The 21,368-nt window shown below is 44.6% G+C and overlaps 2 protein-coding genes across 5 annotated transcripts in view; one reads left to right on the top strand and one right to left on the bottom strand.

Moving 5' to 3' along the window:
• LOC105020627 (trans-2,3-enoyl-CoA reductase-like) overlaps nt 1-1,812 on the top strand; it is a 46,050-nt gene extending 44,238 nt beyond the window's left edge. Inside the window, exons 11-12 of one of the 2 annotated variants that reach the window (XM_020043477.3) lie at nt 63-108; nt 181-1,812. In XM_020043477.3, the coding sequence (XP_019899036.1) occupies nt 63-108; nt 181-308 (174 nt within the window). In that variant the 3' untranslated portion in view covers nt 309-1,812. Of the gene's footprint in view, nt 1-62 lie in introns of both variants that reach the window. The other variant, XM_020043476.3, reaches the window with a different exon arrangement.
• The window catches only part of LOC105020625 (phospholipid-transporting ATPase ABCA1), a 175,916-nt gene continuing 155,647 nt past the window's right edge, over nt 1,100-21,368 (bottom strand). For all 3 annotated transcript variants that reach the window (XM_020043474.2, XM_010887801.3, XM_010887800.3), the window contains 5 exons: nt 20,033-20,167; nt 17,264-17,367; nt 15,934-16,026; nt 6,141-6,384; nt 1,100-2,602 (listed from right to left, as the gene is read on the bottom strand). In XM_020043474.2, the coding sequence (XP_019899033.2) occupies nt 2,465-2,602; nt 6,141-6,384; nt 15,934-16,026; nt 17,264-17,367; nt 20,033-20,167 (714 nt within the window). In that variant the 3' untranslated portion in view covers nt 1,100-2,464. The remainder of the gene's footprint in view (nt 2,603-6,140; nt 6,385-15,933; nt 16,027-17,263; nt 17,368-20,032; nt 20,168-21,368) is intronic.

The raw sequence follows: 21,368 nt of genomic DNA, 5'->3' as shown, positions 1-21,368 counted from the left end.
TTACGTGTCCTGTTAATATCATTGATGACGGCTAACTAAGCCCATTCTTTTGTTTCATTCAGATGGGCGCTTGGCTTAGTTTATCCGTCATGACACAGACTGTTCCAGGTAAACCACACACTGACAACACTGACTTCATATGCAGAGACTCCATTTACTACTGTGCCCCTTCCCTCCTAGTGGGAGTGTTTGCTGCGTTGATCTCTGTCCAGATGTTGCTGTGGGCTCGGAGGAAGCACACCAAATACCTCCGCCAGGTGAATAGTAGAAGCTTCTGGAGGACTGCGGTCATCCCCTTTCTCATTTGAGCGTGAGGACTACAAATCCAAGTTGGTGGACAATGACACAGTTTTTGTTTTATTTTGGCTCTGTGTTCCAGCACATTGGATTTGAAGTGATACAATGCTTGTGGTGTTAAAGTCCATGATGTCAGTTTTAATTTGAGAGGAGCATGCATGATGAATTATGGCACGTTTTGTACCTATTCCACCCATTATGGTAGAAAATTATAAAACATTTAGTTTTGAGGAGGAAAAAAAATCAGTTTTTATTAAAGAATGTTTTTAGGCATGTTAAAAAAGGAATGAAGGTTAACATTTTTGTTTTTCAGTTGTCACAAATTTTTTGTTGTTTGCTCTTGGGATTTTAGGCTGGGTCTCCATTATCACTTTATGACAACTGCTGATGTAAAAAGGGCTTTATAAAATACATTGGATAGATTGGACACTTGGTAAACGCTGTTTATTCTTACCAAATGACAGAATATGGGAAAAGTGTAAATGGAAGAAATTGTATTTTGAGGGAACATGGTCTGTTTGTATTAAAAGAAAGAGAAGATTTGCCGAGGCAACACAAAAAGTGTGCCACACGTCCAACTGGCTGTAAACAAATATCTCACAATCAACGATCGAAGGCACATAAAGGAAAGGAGAGCGTTAAACAAAGAATGAAGCAACAACACACTTATTAAGGCAGCAGAGTGAGAACTTGGAAGTGGCTGCCACATCTCTCTAAAGTCGCTTAAAGTGACTTTACAACAGGGCTGACGAATCCCAGTGCAAATAAATCGGAGGATTTACAAATTAAACTCCTAGTCGCATGACAATTTGTGCAAATGTTTAATCATCTGTCCTGGCATAAAGCAATATTCAGTACAAATAGGATTCATTATTCTCTGCAATGAACAAGAGCATTGTGGGGGACATTGAGTGGCATACAAATTACATTGAGCTCTCAGAGAAGTCAGAGTAAACTGTAGTGCCCATGAGCCACACACCGTTGTTGTTAGCGGTTGGGAATAAAGCGCTAAGAGCTAAATGGACAAAGTGCTTAGGGTTTTCAGAATTGTCCCAAAAAGGACCACTCACATTTTTTCCTCAATAAACCTGTAATATGTATTGTTGAAAATAAATACAAATGTAACTTGTGAAAGTGCTTGGGGGTTTTACAATTGTAAGAAAATTTAAGCCAGAATTGTATCTCAGTATAATGTTTTATATGTGCATCTGAAAGGTTTTCTTTTTTAAATAAAATACAGCAACAATTTCTTCAAAGCTGTTTACAAAGTTCCTGAGTCTTAGGCAAAGCTATAATGATGGCCCACTTTATCCTGCAAATAACACACCAGAAGAATCTTGCACACACTGCATATTTGCAAAGCAGGCATGTCATTCAAATTTGGGAAAAACGGACAGTATAACAATAAAAGATCTATAGTCATGGAAATCTCATAAGCCTCTAGTGAAAACTGCACTTCATGTGAATAGGGCACCATTTGGAAAGAGACTAGCAACAATCACAGAATGTACAGGGGACATAACGGTTGTCTACGTTGGAGGTGTTTCGTTGCCATGTTTTTAATAACCTTTACAAGGTCTGAGGTATACCTGTATTAAATCACACCACACTCTGATTGTGTGTGACAATTTATCCTGGAAAAAAATAAAGAAAAAACTAAATAAAATAAAGCGGGTAGACCAATTACATCTATCTGCCATTATTTCACTCTGCTAGGAGTACAATTCAATTATAAGTGTTATTATTCGTTAGCACTTCCACAAGAACCTTTTGCAACAATGAAACTTGATATAATGACAGACGGCACAAGTAAAAGTTATTTAGAAGTGAAGACTGGAGATATACAGTACATATAGAGTTGGTTAAATGGCTCTGTATCTTTGGTGTTCTGTTCTGCTTGAGCAGCAGAGGCCATGCTAATGCTAATGCTAATTCACTGATCCTTCCTGATGACCTGGTTGGAGTTATGACTACATGACCGATAAGGGTCATCACGAAGGTCAGCCAATGGTGAAGTGGGTCTTAAATGGTATCAGCCAATGAAGTTGAAAGTCCTGCCCAGTCCACTACATAACCTCAATGGTGGTGTCCATGCTATTGCCTATTCTCTACTAGTTACCCCCTTACCACCTGTAGTACAATGCCAAGTGGTGTCCCTTGACAGGACTCAGACCCTCAACGGGACAGTGTCTGTTGAGTTCCGTGTTCGCAGTGGCATTTCGTCCGATGTGTCCACATTGTTGTCAAAAGCGTGCGATGCCAGGCTGTCCTCCTCATGTTGGTACTTTGCAAAGTTGACAAAGACCTGGGAATGAAGAAAGAGTGGTTACAGTAGATGTAGATGTACACTGGCTCTCAAAACGATTCACCCCCTTGGACATGTCCGCATTGTTTTGGGTTACAACATGAAATGGATTTAATTTGTGGAGTTTTGTGTCACTGATCAATATAAAACGTCCATAATGTCAAAAATAAAATCTAGAAAGATATGAACAAACACAGGTCTTGAATAATAAAATACAACACATTGGTGTAGGGGGGGGGTCCAGCAGTCTAAACTGCTGACTTTGGGGGAGCTCTGCTGTTGCCTGGTCAGAAAGCATCCCATGACATTCCTCGAAACATATTACCATAATGCGTCCTTAAATCACTTAACCGTAAAACAAAACAGAAGGTATCCTGATGATTTACAGTTATATGTGTATTCACAGTAGAAATCAAACTTTAACCTCAATCTGCTGTACAGGGTGGTTAAAACAAAGGCCAACTGTTCGCTGTCTGGGGTGGGATGAGAAAACAGTAAATGCTTGGATTCATCAGGTAAAGTATCAACAAAGACAAAAATGAAATGAAACTAAAAGGCCTGTAAAGGCCACTATATCTTTTAAGATATGAATTGACTTTATATGTATACGAGGATATGGGAAATGCCAGGATATTATAAGAAATCTTGTCTCGGATTAGCCCGACCAATGTCATTCCACACTGAAGCAGCCTGTCTGATTTTTTTTCTGCTATGGAACAACAGAGTTTACAGCGGTCTGTTTATTTATTTTTTACTCCGCCTAGTCCATTAGGCACTGCCTATGAAGTATATCTTTCTCAACAGTTACGGCCTATAAAATAATGCCACACAATACGCAACAGTTGCCTTTGAAGCACAGAACAAGTGCTCCTTTATTTCTTTAAGGCAGCAAAGACAGACAAAAGGAGGAATGATTTATAAAAAAAAAAAAGAAAATCCCTTTCACCACCACCCACCAACACCCCCCATCAGTCCTTCCTTCTCCTTGCCTCCACAGCTATCTTCTGAATCCCTGGTGGAATCAAATCCACTCTTTTAACTTCTTCGTCAAAGATAAAGCCCAGACTCAGTTTTCATCAGCCTGCCGTGTTTCATTTAACTGGAGGGTTCCGCCAATTTCCCTGATCTGTTCCGGTGTCAGATAATGTCGGCCATCTTAATTGGAACTAGAAAGTGGTTGGTAGAGGCTCGAGAAACGTCAGACGTGATGGTAGGTATGCGATACCTTTGATGATGTAGGATGCTTGGGCGCTAGAGCCCGTTGGAATACACTTCCTGTTAAATTGAGGAGGACTTGCACAGTGAAGAACTACAGTGCTTTGCTCTTTAGGCTTTTGCAACTGAACAGAGAACCTTTTGGAAAGCGCAACAGGCTTCCTGACAAAACATTTTAGAGAAATAATTTTCTTTATTTTACATTCAATAACTTTAGAGTTATGATGTTATTAGGCAGTGAATATGGAAAAATAAAAATATTTGTATACTTTCTCCATGTCTAACTCTGTATATAAGAGGCTTATTAAGCCCTGATGCCATTGGTTAGATAAAGTATGCTGACTGTTTTTAACCAATGGCATCGTGCAGCTGAACTTCCCACTTTGCCCTTGTTTTAGATTTAGCTAGCAAAAATGCTAGCGAGCAAGACTGACTTCAAAATGTGAGTTGATTTTTGGAAGTGTATGTCTCATGGGTGTTAGCAGGTGGGAAGCGCAATCTCAATTGTTTAGCCAATTTGCTTCAGCCGGCTGGTGAGTGACTGTGGCAGAATTGGTGTACATTTGGAAAGCCTGCATTCGTGATTTACTGCTAGCGCCCAACTATAACCCAATAGAAGAATGCAAAGTGAAAACACATTAGCCATCCTGCATTACAATGTATCCAGTGAAGCTTCACTCTGAATGGACAATACTCTTTATTACCAAACATTATTTATTTACACCCTGTGCCAAAGCTAGAACGCATGTTCCTGACCCATACTGATCCACTGCTCTTCGAACCAATTTTTCTTTTACCAGATAAGTTTACTGAGAACATGTTCTCATTCACAGCATCTACAGAATGTCAACACGTTTCGAAGGATATACCCTTCCATTTAGTCGGCCTCATACTGCAGACCTACGAAAGCGGTCCAGATATTCAGCAATAACCCACATGAGAACGCAGTGTAAATTGCAGTAGGCTCACTGTGCTGCATAATTTATCAGCTAGTGAATATATTTGATATCCCGCATCGGCTTAAACCCACTGGACGCGGAGAGCTGTACATGCATGATTTTTTTCAAATATGAGCATTTCACACGCCACATTCTGCAATCGCGTGTCCCTCAAGCGTCAGTGTTTTCCGGCTTGAAACATGCCCTCCGATCGTTGCTAATCTCCTAACCACGGTTTATTGTATCTTAAGACTACACGCTCCGATGCTTCTGACTGACATTTTGTTAATAGCAGATGGGTATGAGTATTAATTACGGCATGGGGGCATTTGGGTGTTTATCAGATGGCCACCGACACGTGGCAAGAAGGAGAAGGACACCGAGGCGCTCAATTAACCTCACTGCTGGGGCGGCCGTGTCCCTTTGTGACACGTGTCCTTGGGTACGCCTTTCAAACGCGGCCCCCGGGCCACGCCCGTTCACGCCCGTGGTTTGTTCCCCCGTTGGCTCTCTGTGGCGCGTGGAGGAGGAGAACTTGCGTGCGTACTCGCTACCGACAAAAACAGGCTTTTCATGTGTCAAGGAACTCCAATCCCGACTGTACTTTGCGCCGTCCTCCTGTCAGCAGCCTCTTGCGGGCAGGACGATTAGTAGGAACACGGTACGGTTTGTTGTTTCAGTCTGTGGTAACCAAGACGGATTTGGGCCACGGCCACTGTCTTTCAATCTATAAGCAATACCGCCTCAGCCTTGGGGCCATGTCAATATTACCAGCAGTGCAAGTGTACACTATAGGTCAAAGCGGCCCCTCAATAAATCACCAGCTGAAAGGTGGCTGTCTGCTCTCAGTCCCCATAGGTTCTTTCTGTTCAGGCCGATTGTGTATTAGCGCAGCGACCTTTTAGCCCGCGGGTGATTTATGTACTCTCTGCGAGCTGGTAAATATGGCCCGATACACGATGGCTGCATTGGCGGTGGACAGGTGACCTTTGCTGACCCTTCTGAAGGTGTTCTCGTTCACCCGGATGCCTCGACTGCTGTGGTTTAACATCAGCTTTGAGGGCAAAGTGTCCTCGAGGAATCACGGCGCACGCCTCTCATCACCGCTTGATTGAATTGGAAGCTTGACATGTGGGAAACGACACTTAACATCAAGACTGACCGTGTTCAGTGTGCACCTCTAAAAAGAAATGTGTAAACAATTGCCTGCACACATCACCATATTTTTGTTGATTTGCTCAATCAGTCTTGTTAGTTCTGGTATAGAACAAAAGGACCCCTCATCCCCACTACACAATCAAATAAAAAATTTAAAACACAGAAATGCTGTACTCTCTCTGGTCCTCAACAAGGAAACATGATCGAATGAGGGGGAAGTTAGATACCTGGTCCAGCGTGGTCTGGGCGACAGAGTAGTCTTCCACGCCCAGCCTCAGCTGATGAGTGCTGAACTGGCTGAAGATGCTGGCCAGAGCGCCCTCGCCGTGCGGGAGCTGATACTGCAGGGTGTTGTGGTGCTTCTCCTTGAGTACACTCCCCGGGAAGGTCTTGTCCACAAACTCCTCCACAGGACCCAGAGCGGGAGGCGAGCCGCCCACTCTAACGATGACGGTGTAGCCTTCCCCGAACCTGGGAACGAAGACATGCGAAGATACAAATCCACAACGATTAGAGTGAACATGGGGGAAAAAAAACATAACGCACACACAGCCACACATACAGAACGTCGCGCAAACGCACATCGCAAACAGACGTGAAACCACACACGCACACACACAGATGCACACACCATTACACTCATTCAGACACATTGTGGATCTAATTTGTATGCTTCAACGCATCACATCATTCGTCTTCACCTTGCTTAACGTCTATTCACCGTCCAAGGTAAAGAGCCTGATCTTGAATTACCAGCAGCACTTAAATCCTCCTGCTATGTTAGTGCCTCTGCAGCCTGGGACGGTGCCCTGGTGCTCACATAAGCATGTGATGAAAGGGGGGGGGGGTGAAGGAGGCATTGAGGCACAGGAGAGAGGGAGCGAGGGACCGGGCCGTGTAATTGGTCTTAATTTCCCTGGCCAGTTGATAGGCCCCTGCGCCGCCAGTTGAGTAGCAGGTGCATCGCGAGCAGGGGAGAGAGGCGCGGGTCAGCCAGACTCAGCACATGTAAGAGGCTTGCGACTTTGTCGCGTGAGGAATCGTTATCGCCTCTCACCCTCCTCACGTTGCCCGGGGTGTTCAGGAGGTGCTAGCTACTGGGGGCTGACGGGGAAGAGGACCACTGTCCCTGTGTTCTGACTACGACTACGCATTCAACTAGGCCATCTTTAAAAAGTCCACCGCCTCTTTTTCAGAATGCCTTTTTATTTCAGTGAACGTCCGCAAAAGGTTCAATACAAATGATTCACGAAAACCGAATGCCTCAAAATAATTAGGTAGGTGTATGGCAACGAGGTTGAATAGAGGTTTGTTCGGGGGTGGTTGTGAAAATGAAATCCATATTAATTTGACTTATCTTAGTATATCCAGGTCTCTGAAGAAGGTGCACACAAAAACACTTTTTTCAAAGACCTCTACAAATTAATGACTTAAGCCACATAAGCATGTGATGAGGTTTGCTTGTTGAATCCATTTGTAATAAAGCGGTGCACATTTATTCACTTACCAATTTTGTAACACTGCATTCTGACATGAATAACAAATATGTCCTAATTATTTTACCTCCACGTAAAATAAAAGCAACAAAATAGGATTCTCACTCTTGACATTAAATGCTCCCTCACAGCTACAATGGGCTTCATGCTAATTATGACTCCATATCTTGCTTTTACGCTAAGTCTAGCGAGCCCAAAATAAGACACTTTCCCTTGTTATTTTGTCATTAGTGCTCTTATGATCCTTTGTTTTCTGCTTAATTAATCCCCTAATGTTATATTTACTTGTGGAAATGTCCATTGTGGGCTGTTAAGTGCTACATGCCAGGAGAAGCCGCTTCCCCTTAACGGTAATTAAAGATATCCTGAGTACACCTCAGCCTCCACTATCCCTGGAGACCCTGCGAGAGGCAAGTACTCCACAACGACAGACGGACGTCCAAAGGACATTCAGACGTTCCCGTTAGGCACTTTAAAGGGTTTCGGGCGAGACGTTATCCAGGGGTCGTCTTATGATGGTCAGGGTGACATCACATTACGCAAAAACGTAGCAAATAGCAACAATCGATGGCCCCTATAGTCACATTCTTAAGATTAGGCTTTTCGGGTGAGTGATAATTCAAGTTTTATAGGTTGCTTTACGCGCCAGGGTGACACGCTTAGTTCAGCTGTTCCATCTGGAAGAATTATCTGCGTGCTATTGGGTAGGACAATAATATGGATTCTTTCATTTGTCTGTACGGAGGAGAGTTTTGGAAACAGTGGGTGACGCAAATGGGAGGTGTTCTTCCTCGCCCCAGAGTCAAATAGGACCTTGATGGAGGGCAGCTGGCATCCATAACTCTTTGGGTAAAATCATCCCTGCCGTAGGCACACGGCGACCCCAACCGGACAGTGACAGAGCAGATGACGATGGACTCCACAGTGGTTGCATTAAGCCATATCAGATCACGTCCATGTCTACAGTTCCAGGCCACCTGACAACCTTTCAGCGTTACATGGACTCATCAACGTCATGCCAACGTTTGGCTACAGTCCCCCGGGATCCTGTGATTCGCTGATTGTGGTTTTTGGCAAACTCGACAATTTGAGCTCGCTATTTTTGCCTGAACCGGTCAAATCGATGATGGCTCAAAAGGGATCCATCACGTATTCAAAACAATCAAGGCACATTATGATTAAATCAAAATGTACAAATTCATTGCATATTGGAAAATGTCAACTGCCACAGCCGAACCTAATAGTTGAGCCAGCAGATAGTTGCGCTTCTCCTGAACAGACTGAATTGAGTTGGGAGTTGCCAAGGCTGTTTTTGAAAACAGTCCATGTCTCTGTGCTGATCAAAAAAAAATATTTGAAACCCCAGAACAGAAAACACAATTCTCCATTCCTCAGATATCTAGAATAGAAAATCAACATTAAAATATGAAATCAATAATGAGGGAGAAGATCAACTGTTCTTTACCAAGACCTAGTCCAACAGTGTCTGTCCAATTCTCTGTGATTACAAAGTCATGTGGACTTCCTTTCCTAGAATCGTGGAGTAGGCCTTCACAGTGCAAAGTTTGAATGAACAAAGAGCAAATTTAACAGAGAGACCAGTGTGAGTAGAAATCGGACTGACATTGCATTCATTTTTAGACTGAGCCCTCATCAAGTCTGATTCATCATCCAATCATGAGTCTGACGAACGTCCTCGCCTTTAGTGACGGGCCCAGGCCTGACAGGAAGTCTGCTGGCACTTTGAAAGGCGAGGAGCTGCTGACGGGAGAAAAAAAGACAACAAAATTAAACGAGAAAATGCAATCATGGTGGCGAATGTTCTTTGAAAAGCGTTTCAGGTGTACATGTGTAATCAAACGCCACTTCTTAGCAGCGGTAACAAGAATATGTTCAATTAACGCTCTCTTTCATTTTCTGTGTCTTTCTACTTATTATGTATACTCACTATCTGCCACCCCATGGCTAAACGGGAAGGACTGGGATTTAGATTAATTTCCCATTCCTACCCTCATATCACATCAACACAATAAGATAGGCAACACAATATCAAATGTTAACCATACATTTCTTTGTCTAATCCCAAACTGACTGCCGTTATGTGGCATAGCGGAAATAGGGTGAACATGCATTTTCATGTTGATTATGGACCATTTCCAGACGTTAATGTACATCAGTGTTATATCCACCGGTAGCTCGAATGCCAATTTCAAGTCTAACTAAAGTTACTGGCGAGCTCATCGTGCTTGTGAAATCCTGCTGGTTAACTACCCCCGGTTAGGTAACCTGCTGGTTAATTACCCCCGGTTAGGTAACCTGCTGGTTAACTACCCCCGGTTAGGTAACCTGCTGGTTAACTACCCCCGGTTAGGTAACCTGCTGGTTAACTACCCCCGGTTAGGTACCTGCTGGTTAACTACCCCCGGTTAGGTAACCTGCTGGTTAACTACCCCCGGTTAGGTAACCTGCTGGTTAACTACCCCCGGTTAGGTAACCGGTTTTCGCGCCTGCTTGTTGCTTCTCCCTGAGCTTGTGTCAGCGGTGCACTCGGCTGGTGTTCTAAAAATGGAGCGAACCGTTACAACGCGACGTGCAGCTGTGGGGATGTTGGTTTTCAGACACGCTGGTGAAGTGCCTGTCTGTCTGTCAGAGGTCTGAATCTCATCCTACAGTTAGTTACTCATTCATTTCAAAGCCAAAAAATTGCTTTCTTCATCTTATATTGTCATTTTGTGTCAAAAACACCCATAATTAAGCAGACACTATACAGTATTCTCACCTATCCTAATTCAGTAAGACCTCTTCAAACATGTTCAGTCACAATGGCAGCATGCATATTATGACCACCTCAAAGGCTGTTCCGCAGTTTATCCCAGTGACCCTATATAGTGTCTTTGTCTGGGTATATTGGCTCGGTGTACTGGAGAGTTCAAATAGCCTAGTCATTTCACACTAAAAACAACACGCTTGGTAAAGAGGAGCAGAGGGTGTCTGGAGTGCTTCTCGGTGCCGTTCGGCGCGGAGCGTAGGAAGGACGGTGTGAAAACAGAGGGAGGAGTAGAGGGAAAAGGTCACCGCCCGCCCCCATATTACTGTCCAGGAAGGACCCTGGGGCTCACTCCCCAGGGCCCGGGTGGCCGTGCTTTGATCAGGTAGGAAGTCCTCAAAGGGTCACAAACAGAGGTCGTCCGCAGGGGCATCAAGGCAGATCCCCGGCACGGAGTTGCCCTGGGTCATGTATTTGTATACACAGAGTTGCCCTGGGTCATGTATTTATATACACAGAGTTGCCCTGGGTCATGTGTATGTATATTTGAGAGTGTGTGTGTGTGTGTGTATACACTCACCTAAAGGATTATTAGGAACACCATACTAATACTGTGTTTGACCCCCTATTGCCTTCAGAACTGCCTTAATTCAACATGGCATTGATTCAACAAGGTGTTGAAAGCATTCTTTAGAAATGTTGGCCCATATTGATAGGATAGCATCTTGCAGTTGATGGAGATTTGTGGGATGCACATCCAGGGCACAAAGCTCCCGTTCCACCACATCCCAAAGATGCTCTATTGGGTTGAGATCTGGTGACTGTGGGGGCCATTTCAGTACAGTGAACTCATTGTCATGTTCAAGAAACCAATTTGAAATGATTCAAGCTTTGTGACATGGTGCATTATCCTGCTGGAAGTAGCCATCAGAGGATGGGTACATGGTGGTCATAAAGGGATGGACATGGTCAGAAACAATGCTCAGGTAGGCCGTGGCATTTAAACGATGCCCAATTGGCAATAAGGGGCCTAAAGTGTGCCAAGAAAACATCCCCCACACCATTACACCACCACCACCAGCCTGCACAGTGGAACAAGGCATGATGGATCCATGTTCTCATTCTGTTTATGCCAAATTCTGACTCTACCATCTGAATGTCTCAACAGAAATCGAGACTCATCAGACCAGGCAACATTCTTCCAGTCTTCAACTGTCCCCATCTGCCTCAAGGTTGTGCGTGTTGTGGCTTCACAAATGCTTTGCTGCATACCTCGGTTGTAACGAGTGGTTATTTCAGTCAAAGTTGCTCTTCTATCAGCTTCAATCAGTCGGCCCATTCTCCTCTGACCTCCAGCATCAACAAGGCATTTTTGCCCACAGGACTGCCGCATACTGGATGTTTTTCCCTTTTCACATCATTCTTTGTAAACCCTAGAAATGGTTGGGCGTGAAAATCCCAGTAACTGAGCAGATTGTGAAATACTCAGACCGGTCCGCCTGGCACCAACAACCATGCCACGCTCAAAATTGCTTAAATCACCTTTCTTTCCCATTCTGACATTCAGTTTGGAATTCAGGAGATTGTCTTGACCAGGACCACACCCCTAAACGCATTGAAGCAACTGCCATGTGATTGGTTGATTAGATAATTGCATTAATGAGAAACTGAACAGGTGTTCCTAATAATCCTTTAAGTGAGTGTATATATACACACACACATACATACACACGTACTATACAGTATATCTCCGCCTGAACAAACAGCGCTGGATTTACACGTACGCACAGACAAACGTGAACACACACAAATGTTCCATGACCGTAGCAGATTTGACGTCTTTGTCAGCACACAACAAGTATTAATTACACTTATTCACTGAGGTGCCGTAAACAGTGAAGGGTGTTATTTTCCCATCCATATCAGACACTGTCTTTCACTCAGATAGCGTACTTGGCTACAGTGCACCTGAGTCGCCCCACAAAGAGAGAATTTATTAGACTTCTCAAAGACTTAGATTGATCCCAACTTTTAGAAGCTCTTATAAAACTCTCGCGCCGCATGTCACATTACCTTAATGCATTAAAGGCACTCCGCAGCTTTCTGGAATATTTTATTTCACTCCTTCCCCTTAACGAAGGACATGCGTGGGGGAGGGGGGAAAAAAAGAACAACAACGTTGAGATGTGTCAAGACATAATGCCTGTTAGCCGCACAACCCGTCAATCTCTGGCCACCAAAAACACCAAGCTTGGTGGAGGGTTTGCTGCATCCTTCTCAATTTCCCTGTCAAGCTTATATGGTTGCTATGGAAGCTCTTTTATTGCCTAGCACTTCATTTCAGTTTACTTAACACCTAGGAGCCTTCTGGATCCGAGGCACATGGATTGTAAAAAGTATATTTACTGCCACTTATTCATCTCCTGGTTCTCTTCCTGTGGTGAGCTTTCATAAATTCTCAGGAATCCCACACCCCCAGCCCCCCTGACATATGTTTAACTCCAAATACAAGTGAATTGGCTGGGGCATGTGGCAGGGAGATAGGAATTTTAAAGGCAAAACTATCCCAGAGGCCAGATAATAAAGGGTGCCCTTTTAAAACGCCTGTCCGTCCCTGGTAACCGCCCTAAGGGGGCTCTCTCCGTTTTGAACTGGGCGTTTTTGGCTCAGTTGGGGCCCTGATTGATATTCAGGGGCGTGTCTGGCAGCCGGTCATCCTCAACGATGGGACGGGGAGACAGGTCGCCACTGTGGCCTGAAGGGGGCAGCGCAACCAATGATTAAGGGGCGCGGGGGGGGGGGGGGGGGGGGGGGGGGTTTGTGGCAGGAAGATGAGTGTGCGAGAGACACCAGAAGGATAAGTAAATGAAAGAAAAGTGACGAGATGTTTTGTTGGAGTGGAGGATGATCGGGGGTTCTGGCCGGCGTTACCCAACCCGGGTAATCCCAGAATGTGAGGAGCACCCCGAGGCGGGAATCCGTGCTCTGTCTTGGCTGCCACGAAGGGGATGTGGGAATCAGGAGTACAAAAAGACAGAGGGAAAAAGTTGGACCGCAAACCGTGAATCCAACCGGAAATACAACCGGGAGACCGCGACGCGTCACCTTCCTTGACCTCTGGGACCGGCGCCCGATGGCGATCTCGCTGTGTCGAAGGGGTCATTTACACGAAGAAGCGGAAGAAAAGCTGCTAAATGCTTCCACAGGTAAATGTAGATGGATGGCGTTGCTTAGTCCTCGCCGTTTTTCTGTCAGTTGATGGGCGCGCGTGGCGGGGGCAGAGCGTGGAAAGGAAAACAGAAGAGACAGGCCTTAATTGCCTTTTCATTCATTAACGAGGCCTACACCTCATGAAACATTAATAACACAAGCCGCGAAAGAGATAGCGGTGCTTAATTAGAAATTATTCACTGTGTCCCGCGAACTGAGCGATACCATCTCAAGCCCCCCCCCCCACACACACACCCCCGAAAAAATACCCCACAAACTCTTAATGCTACCTGAAATTGTCACAGGAAAAAAATAAAATGCTGTAAATGTGCGTGCAGCGTTATTTCCTGACGTGTTTCGCTCTGTTGCACGATTGAGCGATTGGCGGATAGCGTAAACTATACAAACTACACGCTATACTGAAACACGGTTTAACCACTTCAGCACCGCCCGTTTTCCATTGCCGCTCATCGGTCTCGTTTTCCCCCGAGGACAGGAAGTAATTTGACAAAGAGGATCTGTCAGTCGCTGCAACAGCTGGGAGAGACAGGTTAGCACATTGCTCTCCACCTCCCCCTCCTCTCTCTTCCTCTGTCTCCTCCCTCACTTTCTCCTCCTTGCTCCTTCACACTCCCTCTCTCTCTCCTCTAAATAAAGGCCGCTGAGAAGATATGACATCCACCCTCTTGATGGGAAATGCCCTTGACGTGGTCGCTCCCTTAGGCACCAGACCTTACATACCCCCCCCACCCCCGAAGATCGCACAATACTGTGGTAATAATGTCATCCCCCTCAACCACTACACCCTCATCAGCACACCCAGGATAGCCCCACAGGAGGTGGCCTCAATGGAAATGTCAGGGTGACGCAAGAGAGCCTACTTAGGCGTTAATGTGCTAAGAGACGTCTTTACAGAGCGAGTAAAGACCGAGGAGCCAAGCCAGGATTTATTCTCCCAAAGAAAAATTGTGTTTTATGCCAGGGTTTCCAAAACTGGGGGGGGGACAACCCCGGTATAGGGAGCAAGCCCTTGCTGAATCGCATTTACAGTGCTAGTGCTCAGACACCCGCCTTTAAAAGCAAATGATAGCCTACGTGAGCTCAAAAAGTGTGATATGGTGTTTGGTAAAATGTGTTTCTAGATCCGAAAAATGGAGCCAATACGGAAACGAGTGGGGTTAGATTTTTTTTGTACGGAGGGAAAATGGATATCGAGCGCCCTGGACAAGGAGCGCTCGTTGAGGCATGAGTGGGAGTTCTGACTGCTCAACTTCCCTCAGATACTCTGGCAATGAGCTGCGGGCAGCCATTTGCAGAGACACAGAAGCATACAGGCACAGAATAGTGTGACCATCAGCAACACACACACACCGCTAACACAGATAGCCCCAAGAGTCACGGACACATCAGAAGATTTGACAACTAAGACCCCAAAACAGGCAGTGACCATATACACAAAGGCCCAAGTCATAAAACAAAACTACCAGAAAAAAACTGATAGAAGAAACAGCCAAATAAAAAACTAAACAAGAAAAGGTTCAATTTTATTCACTGAATGTAATAATCCCGTAAGCCCTAATCATGGCAGTATATGAACACATTTCCAAATGTTCTACTGTTATCCTATTATTTCCCCTGGGAAACAAACACAATGTAATCAGTGATTTAAAGTTTCAATTCAACACTCACAGTCACGCACCAGCACATACTATTTCATGTAGAAAGTTAATAAACAAAATAGCTTGCTGGTTTCGGTTGTCTTTTGTTGCACAAATGTAAGTAATTTTCTGTGATTTACTTTTACCTAACTGTAAATAGTGATCTGGTTTTTAGTTCATTCCTGTAACAATAAACTGTATGAAGTCTATGGCATTCTCTTCCCCTTAAATTATAATTTAAGGGGAATTAGTTAAAACATACCAAAAGATTATTTGACAATTTTACATCAAATACTAAGATCTTTTATAAAATAATAATATGAGTACAATGAATAAAAGCAAATTAAAAAAAACTGCCTTTGCAAAACATATTTTTCAAGCAAATGGTGGAAGTTTGTTTTCCAGTGATTATCTTCTATACAAAATGTAATTATATTTACATTTTATTTTAAGTTTAGTGACAGCAGCTCTTTGATAGATAGGCTTTTGGGCATCATACAAAATCCTCAGAAAACTAAGAGTGTATTTTCCAGCTCTAACCATTAGCATGTGATTCATAACTCATAATTCAAAAGAGTTGCTAAAAAGTTGTTAAATTCTTTAAAGCAAACCAACTATAGTGGATGGTGTGTAGTTAGAGCAAATATCCATAGTGTTCTTCAATTACCAAGAAAGAATCACCTCAGATTCGAAGAAACACAGATGATGCATAACAGATTCCCCTTTTTTTGGAAGAGTATTGGATTTCCAAGGATACAGACAAACCTTAGGTGACAGAGATCGATAGTGTTTCTGTTTGTCACTCGTTTCGCAAGGCTTGAGTTTACCAAGAAGCACATTCAGGCCGTCCCCTGTCATCTAGTGGTTAGTGGTGCTGTTGAGGCCTAACCTGCTCTTGAGATGCTGAATGCTGCCCAGACACTTGAACTGCCCATTCACCATGATGGCCATGCGTGTGCACAGTGCCTCACACTCCTCCATGCTGCAAGAGACAGACAGAGGGAAAAAGAGACAGAGGGAAAAAGAAAGACAAAAAAGGAGAGACGGGCAGAGAATGGTTCAATTCTGTTCTAAGACCCCGCAGGATACATTCATGTGAACCGGTCTCGATTCTACCCCAATGTTTTGCAGACATAAATCAAATTGTGGTTTGGTTGTCCTCAATCCCACCCTGCATTATTCCGTTGACACCCGGTGTCCAAATGACCAATGTTTAATCTCTGACTTTTCGCTTGTTTGAAGAAGACAAAAAGAAACATACTTTCTTTGAAATACGCCTCATCCACATTTCGGCAGCTCTGTGGTAAATACTGCAGACAATGGACAACTTTCAGCGGAATAATTATTTTGGGGGTGCGGGGGGAGCGGGAATGAGACAACCGTTACATTTTTCATGCCTGGTTCAGCTCCAGAGAGCAGGGTGGTTGATTCACAGGCTCAGGTGATCATTTTAGGACACCTCCTTTGACGAGTGGCCAATCACACAACAAATTGCCTAATTATGGGGAGTGGAGGAGAACATCTGTACATTGGTTTAATTTTCGGTCTCTTTGTATTTCAGCAGCCATTTTAGATGCAGCCAGATTCATTTCTTGCTGCGGCAGAGGCTTTGTTTCGCTTTCTGAAGGATGGAGCAATTAGGTTTATGACGATGTAAAACCTGGCAAATGCACAACTTGACAAGCAAAAGCACCTGGTTGTGATATGGGCGATTGAATGCAACTGAGCTGCGTTCCCGCTGTCGCTAACACAACAAATGTCTTTGGTCTCGCAGAAAAACAACACAATATAGAGTGGTGATAATGGATTCACAAACAAAACTCCAAAACATTGTTTCTGCACCACCCACCTCCAACAAAAGTTAAGATTTCAAAACAGTTTTGCAATTTAGAAAGATAAAACTACACAGTCATGAATTAACATTAATTTAGTGTAGAATTCCTTTGTGTCATTGATTTGGTTTTGGGGATTCGTCCGTTTGAGTAACAGTGTGTTGTAACAGTAATTGTACCTTCATCCAGTCCACCCGGCCCATATCACTCAATGTGTTTTAGGAATATTAAGTCATATGTAACATTAAGAAGTTTTATACCTCTAAAGTCTTCCTAATATTTCTACCCTTGCAAATGGGAACCAACCGAAAAACTGGAAGTTGTTTATTAGAGCCACACCCGCAGCGTCAGGTTAGGATTGGAACCCACAACAGTAAGAGGACGTACCTGTGTGACGTTAGAATGACTGAGCGTCCCTCTTTGATGACACTCAGGATGCAGTCCCACAGAAAGCGTCTGGCCTTGGGGTCCATCCCTGTCGTTGGCTCATCCTACAGTAACAGAGGGAAAAAAGGGGTTCTCTCATTGGCTCACCTCCATTATGTTTGACCTTTTTTTCCAGATTTGGTTCCATCCTTTCACACCTATCCTATTCTCTGTGAATATTCTGTCAACATTTTTTTAATGTTCCACACCCATAAGCAAAGATTGTACGCTTAAAATGCTTGGCAAAATTAAACATTTGTCAACTGTTTACACAATCCTAAAATAGTTTCATTTAACTTTCCCCTTAATGGCTAAATCTGTGTTTTTTTTCTATTTGATGATAGACAGGCTTTCCACAGAATTACAGACCCGTTATCAGCAGGTCCCCCAGTGGTCAGACGTCCCCAGAGCTCCAAACGTTGACACCACAAAGAAATAATTATGCTCCTGACTCTACATCGATATGCCCCTTCCAGTTGAAGTAAAAGAGGAATACATTTAGACATGAAAGCATACTTAATGTTTCAAAGGCTCGGGCTACCAACTAACCAGTGGAATGAAAGCCGTATAAAGGCGCTTTGGATTTGGGGAAGCAACGCGGGGACGGCCGACGGCATTGGGGTCTTTTTGAGCCGTACAAACCCAAATCACGGGGGATGTCTCTCTGGAAGACAATGGCACACATACAAATCCGCATTTCTTGTCTGGTTGGGTTTCCTCGGGCTAGTCTGTCCACAGATGTTTGGAGAGAGACAGGACTCAGCCTGTTCTCTGGTCCCCCTCCTACACCGGCAGAATCCCCAAACCCCACAAGGAAACTCGGTCGCCATGCCTACCATGTCCCGGTCCAGGAGCTGACATTGTGCTGCCTTAAGTCTACCATGCATGATGCAGTGGACTAGCTGCCACATACACACTGAAACTCTCTTTAACACGGTCTGAATGAACGCCAGCAGGGTCACATGGTTGGAATGTACAATAGGGCATGTGGGGTAGGTACAGTTGACAGACTGACTGGTTGACCGGGTGATGGCTCAACTGACAGGGTGACCAACTGACCGGGTGATGGCTCAACTGACAGGGTGACCAACTGTCCGGGTGATGGCTCAACTGACAAGGTGACCAACTGACTGGGTGATGGCTCAACTGACAAGGTGACCAACTGACCGGGTGATGGCTCAACTGACAAGGTGACCAACTGACCGGGTGATGGCTCAACTGACAAGGTGACCAACTGACTGGGTGATGGCTCAATTGCCTGGACAAACTGGTGTCCGACCGGTAGACGGCAGCGCTGATCAGTATCATAAGAGGGATTCAAAATCATAAGAGGGATTCAAAATCATAAGAGGGATTCAAAATCATAAGAGGGATTCAAAATCATAAGAGGGATTCAAAATCATAAGAGGGATTCAAAATCATATGAGTGATTCAAAAGATTTTGAAGTGACTTGTTTGTCCCCAAATTGCTCCCTCATAATATGTTATGCCAGTTATAATTGCTGTCCCACCCTTTCCATGATCAGCACAGTAAGTAAGCAAAGAAATCTGCTTTGATTTAAGATTACATTTTTTTCCTGTAAGAAATGCTTAGCAAGGACATAAACCCACCAATCCTCCCTGTTCGAATCCATCTCACTATAAAGCTTTAATTCCTGCAAACATCGTCTTGTATACTTTACATTTTAAAACAAGATTGGGTGGACTCTGAAAAATACATTCAAACGTGACCGGATAGTGACCCGACTGAAAAACATCCAACCAGTAATTGACTTATAATCCCCAAGGAAATTCAATAAGCATTTGGAAGTTTGATCCAGGATTTGTTCATTTTTCATGCATTTATGTCAGAAGTACCTATATCCCCAAAAATGTCCAGTTAGCAATGCAAGGAGTGAACAAAGTGGATATGTAGTCCTCGCTTTCCCCTGGCTGACGCACTGGATACGCAGTCCTGGGAAAATGATTTGATTAGGGCGTGCAGACAATGGCCGGGTCAGGCCGGGTATGCAACAGACCCGGAACCTAGTGGGATAACAGGCAGTATTAACACGTCGCACTGTGAGGGACGGATGACGCGTGCACAGACGTGCCTCACAGACAAAAGGGAGCAATGATGCGTGCCCATCTGCGGTAGTGCTGGCGGCTCGCCGACGGACCTACGCGCACACGCTTTCAGACCAGTCGCGGTGAACCTCTGCCAATGAATTTGGGAACTCGTCAGTGCCTCCTCCATCACCCTCAGACCATGTACATAGTTCAAACGGCCATATTAACCCACCCCCCAAAAAGGTAAGAGACAAATTGAACCGCATAAGTGTACGTACGTGCCCTGTGAAATGTGTTAATACAGTGTCAATGCAGGTAGGTGGGACTCATTATATAGTCACATCAACGTGTCAAATCAATTATCTCAAAGGTGGTAATAACAGACAATATCGGATTAAAAGGATTTCAATATTTTAGTCATCAGTTGCTCAATGTCCAGCCAGGGCTTTTAACCCAACCCCTGAGTTTCAGAGGTGCAATAGGCTGCCACATAAGGACCCAAGGGAGCCAATAGAGTTGACTGCCTTGCTCAAGGGCAGAACATATACATATACATATATATATATATATATATTTTTTTTTTACCTGGTTTGCTCTGAGGCTCTTCCGACTGAGCTTTCCGGGGATGAGGAAACAATTAGAATGTGTGTTGAGCATTCAGGCAATCAGCAATCATCTTACCAGAAAGACTACAGGAGGACAGCCAATCAGAGCCATGGCGGTGGACAGCTTGCGCTTGTTCCCACCGCTATAGGTGCCTGCTGCCTTATTGGAATATTTGACCAGGCCAAGCTTCTGGATGCCCCACTCTGCCACCTGGTTTTGAAAACAGAAAAACAGACACCATAGAAATATACTGGCTTCTTCGATTTAACACAAGATTCCACTGAAAATATGTTGATAATTCAACAAACCTGACTGGACTTAGTAGAGTTTGGACATGTAGAGTTTTTAACAATTGAATAAAACATTGAGGAGATACAAGAGAGCGCACAAGCCACGCCCCCCCCCCCACCCCCACCCCCAGTTTTTAAACAATTGACTAAAACATTATGGATTTCAGGAGATACAAGAGAGCGCACAAGCCACCCCCCCCCCCCACCCCTTTATGGTGTCGCTGGAGGGGCTTCAAGTTCCTCCATGTGCATGTCACAGACACACCGTGGCGATGAAGGCACAGTGGGGAAATTCAATCTCCCTTGAGGACACTTACACATTCCTACAATTGCCGCAATCAAGAGCACACTCCAGGCTGCGTCGCTGCACTGCAGGGCCACTGCATGGCACGCAAACCGTACGCCACTTCAGAGGATGCGAGGTGAGCCCAACAGTGGCAAGCTGCCGGCCTCCAGGACCTTTTCTGCATACCAGAGGAAAGGCCTCGGACGGTTTAACCAACGGACGGTCTTCGCTGCACCCCTTCTGCATCTTAGAGCCCGTTTGCATACACACACTCTCAAATAGGAATGAGACATCAGCTCGCTCGCCAAGACTCACTGTCCACAGACAAGGTCCCCTCCTTCACTAACTCACACTCGGTCTCTCTCAACACACACGATCATGTGCATACACACGCGCGCGCACATTGTGAACACTGGTCAATGTCCATCTAGACTTGACTTAACCGATCGCATTGTTTTAGGAGCCGACACCCAGTCACTTCGACTAAATCTGTAACAACATCAACTGTAATGTGCCTATGACTGTTAAATCGCACAAACCTTGGGGGGGGGTTGTCTAGCGCTGCCATTTTGCTCTCACACCCTCTCGTTCTTTCTTAGCGCGAGACGCGGGCATGACGGTTGGCATTGCCACAGGACTTTCCTCAAGGCTGAATCCCTTCAGGGTGGGTTTCTGCTCAACATCAAAACAGATTTTCTTTATAAAATGAGTACTCGCCAGCAACACCTAATCCAGCATTCACTCACCCCCCTAGTAATTCTGCAGATCCTGTTCTGAGGTAACCCCAGTGTACAACACGCAGACAGGAATCCAGTCCGACCATATACACCCTATA

The sequence above is a fragment of the Esox lucius genome, chromosome 24 (assembly GCF_011004845.1).
Source record: "Esox lucius isolate fEsoLuc1 chromosome 24, fEsoLuc1.pri, whole genome shotgun sequence".
NCBI lineage: Eukaryota > Metazoa > Chordata > Actinopteri > Esociformes > Esocidae > Esox > Esox lucius.
Note: the sequence above shows the minus strand (reverse complement) of the source record. Positions and strands in the feature narration are given on the sequence as shown.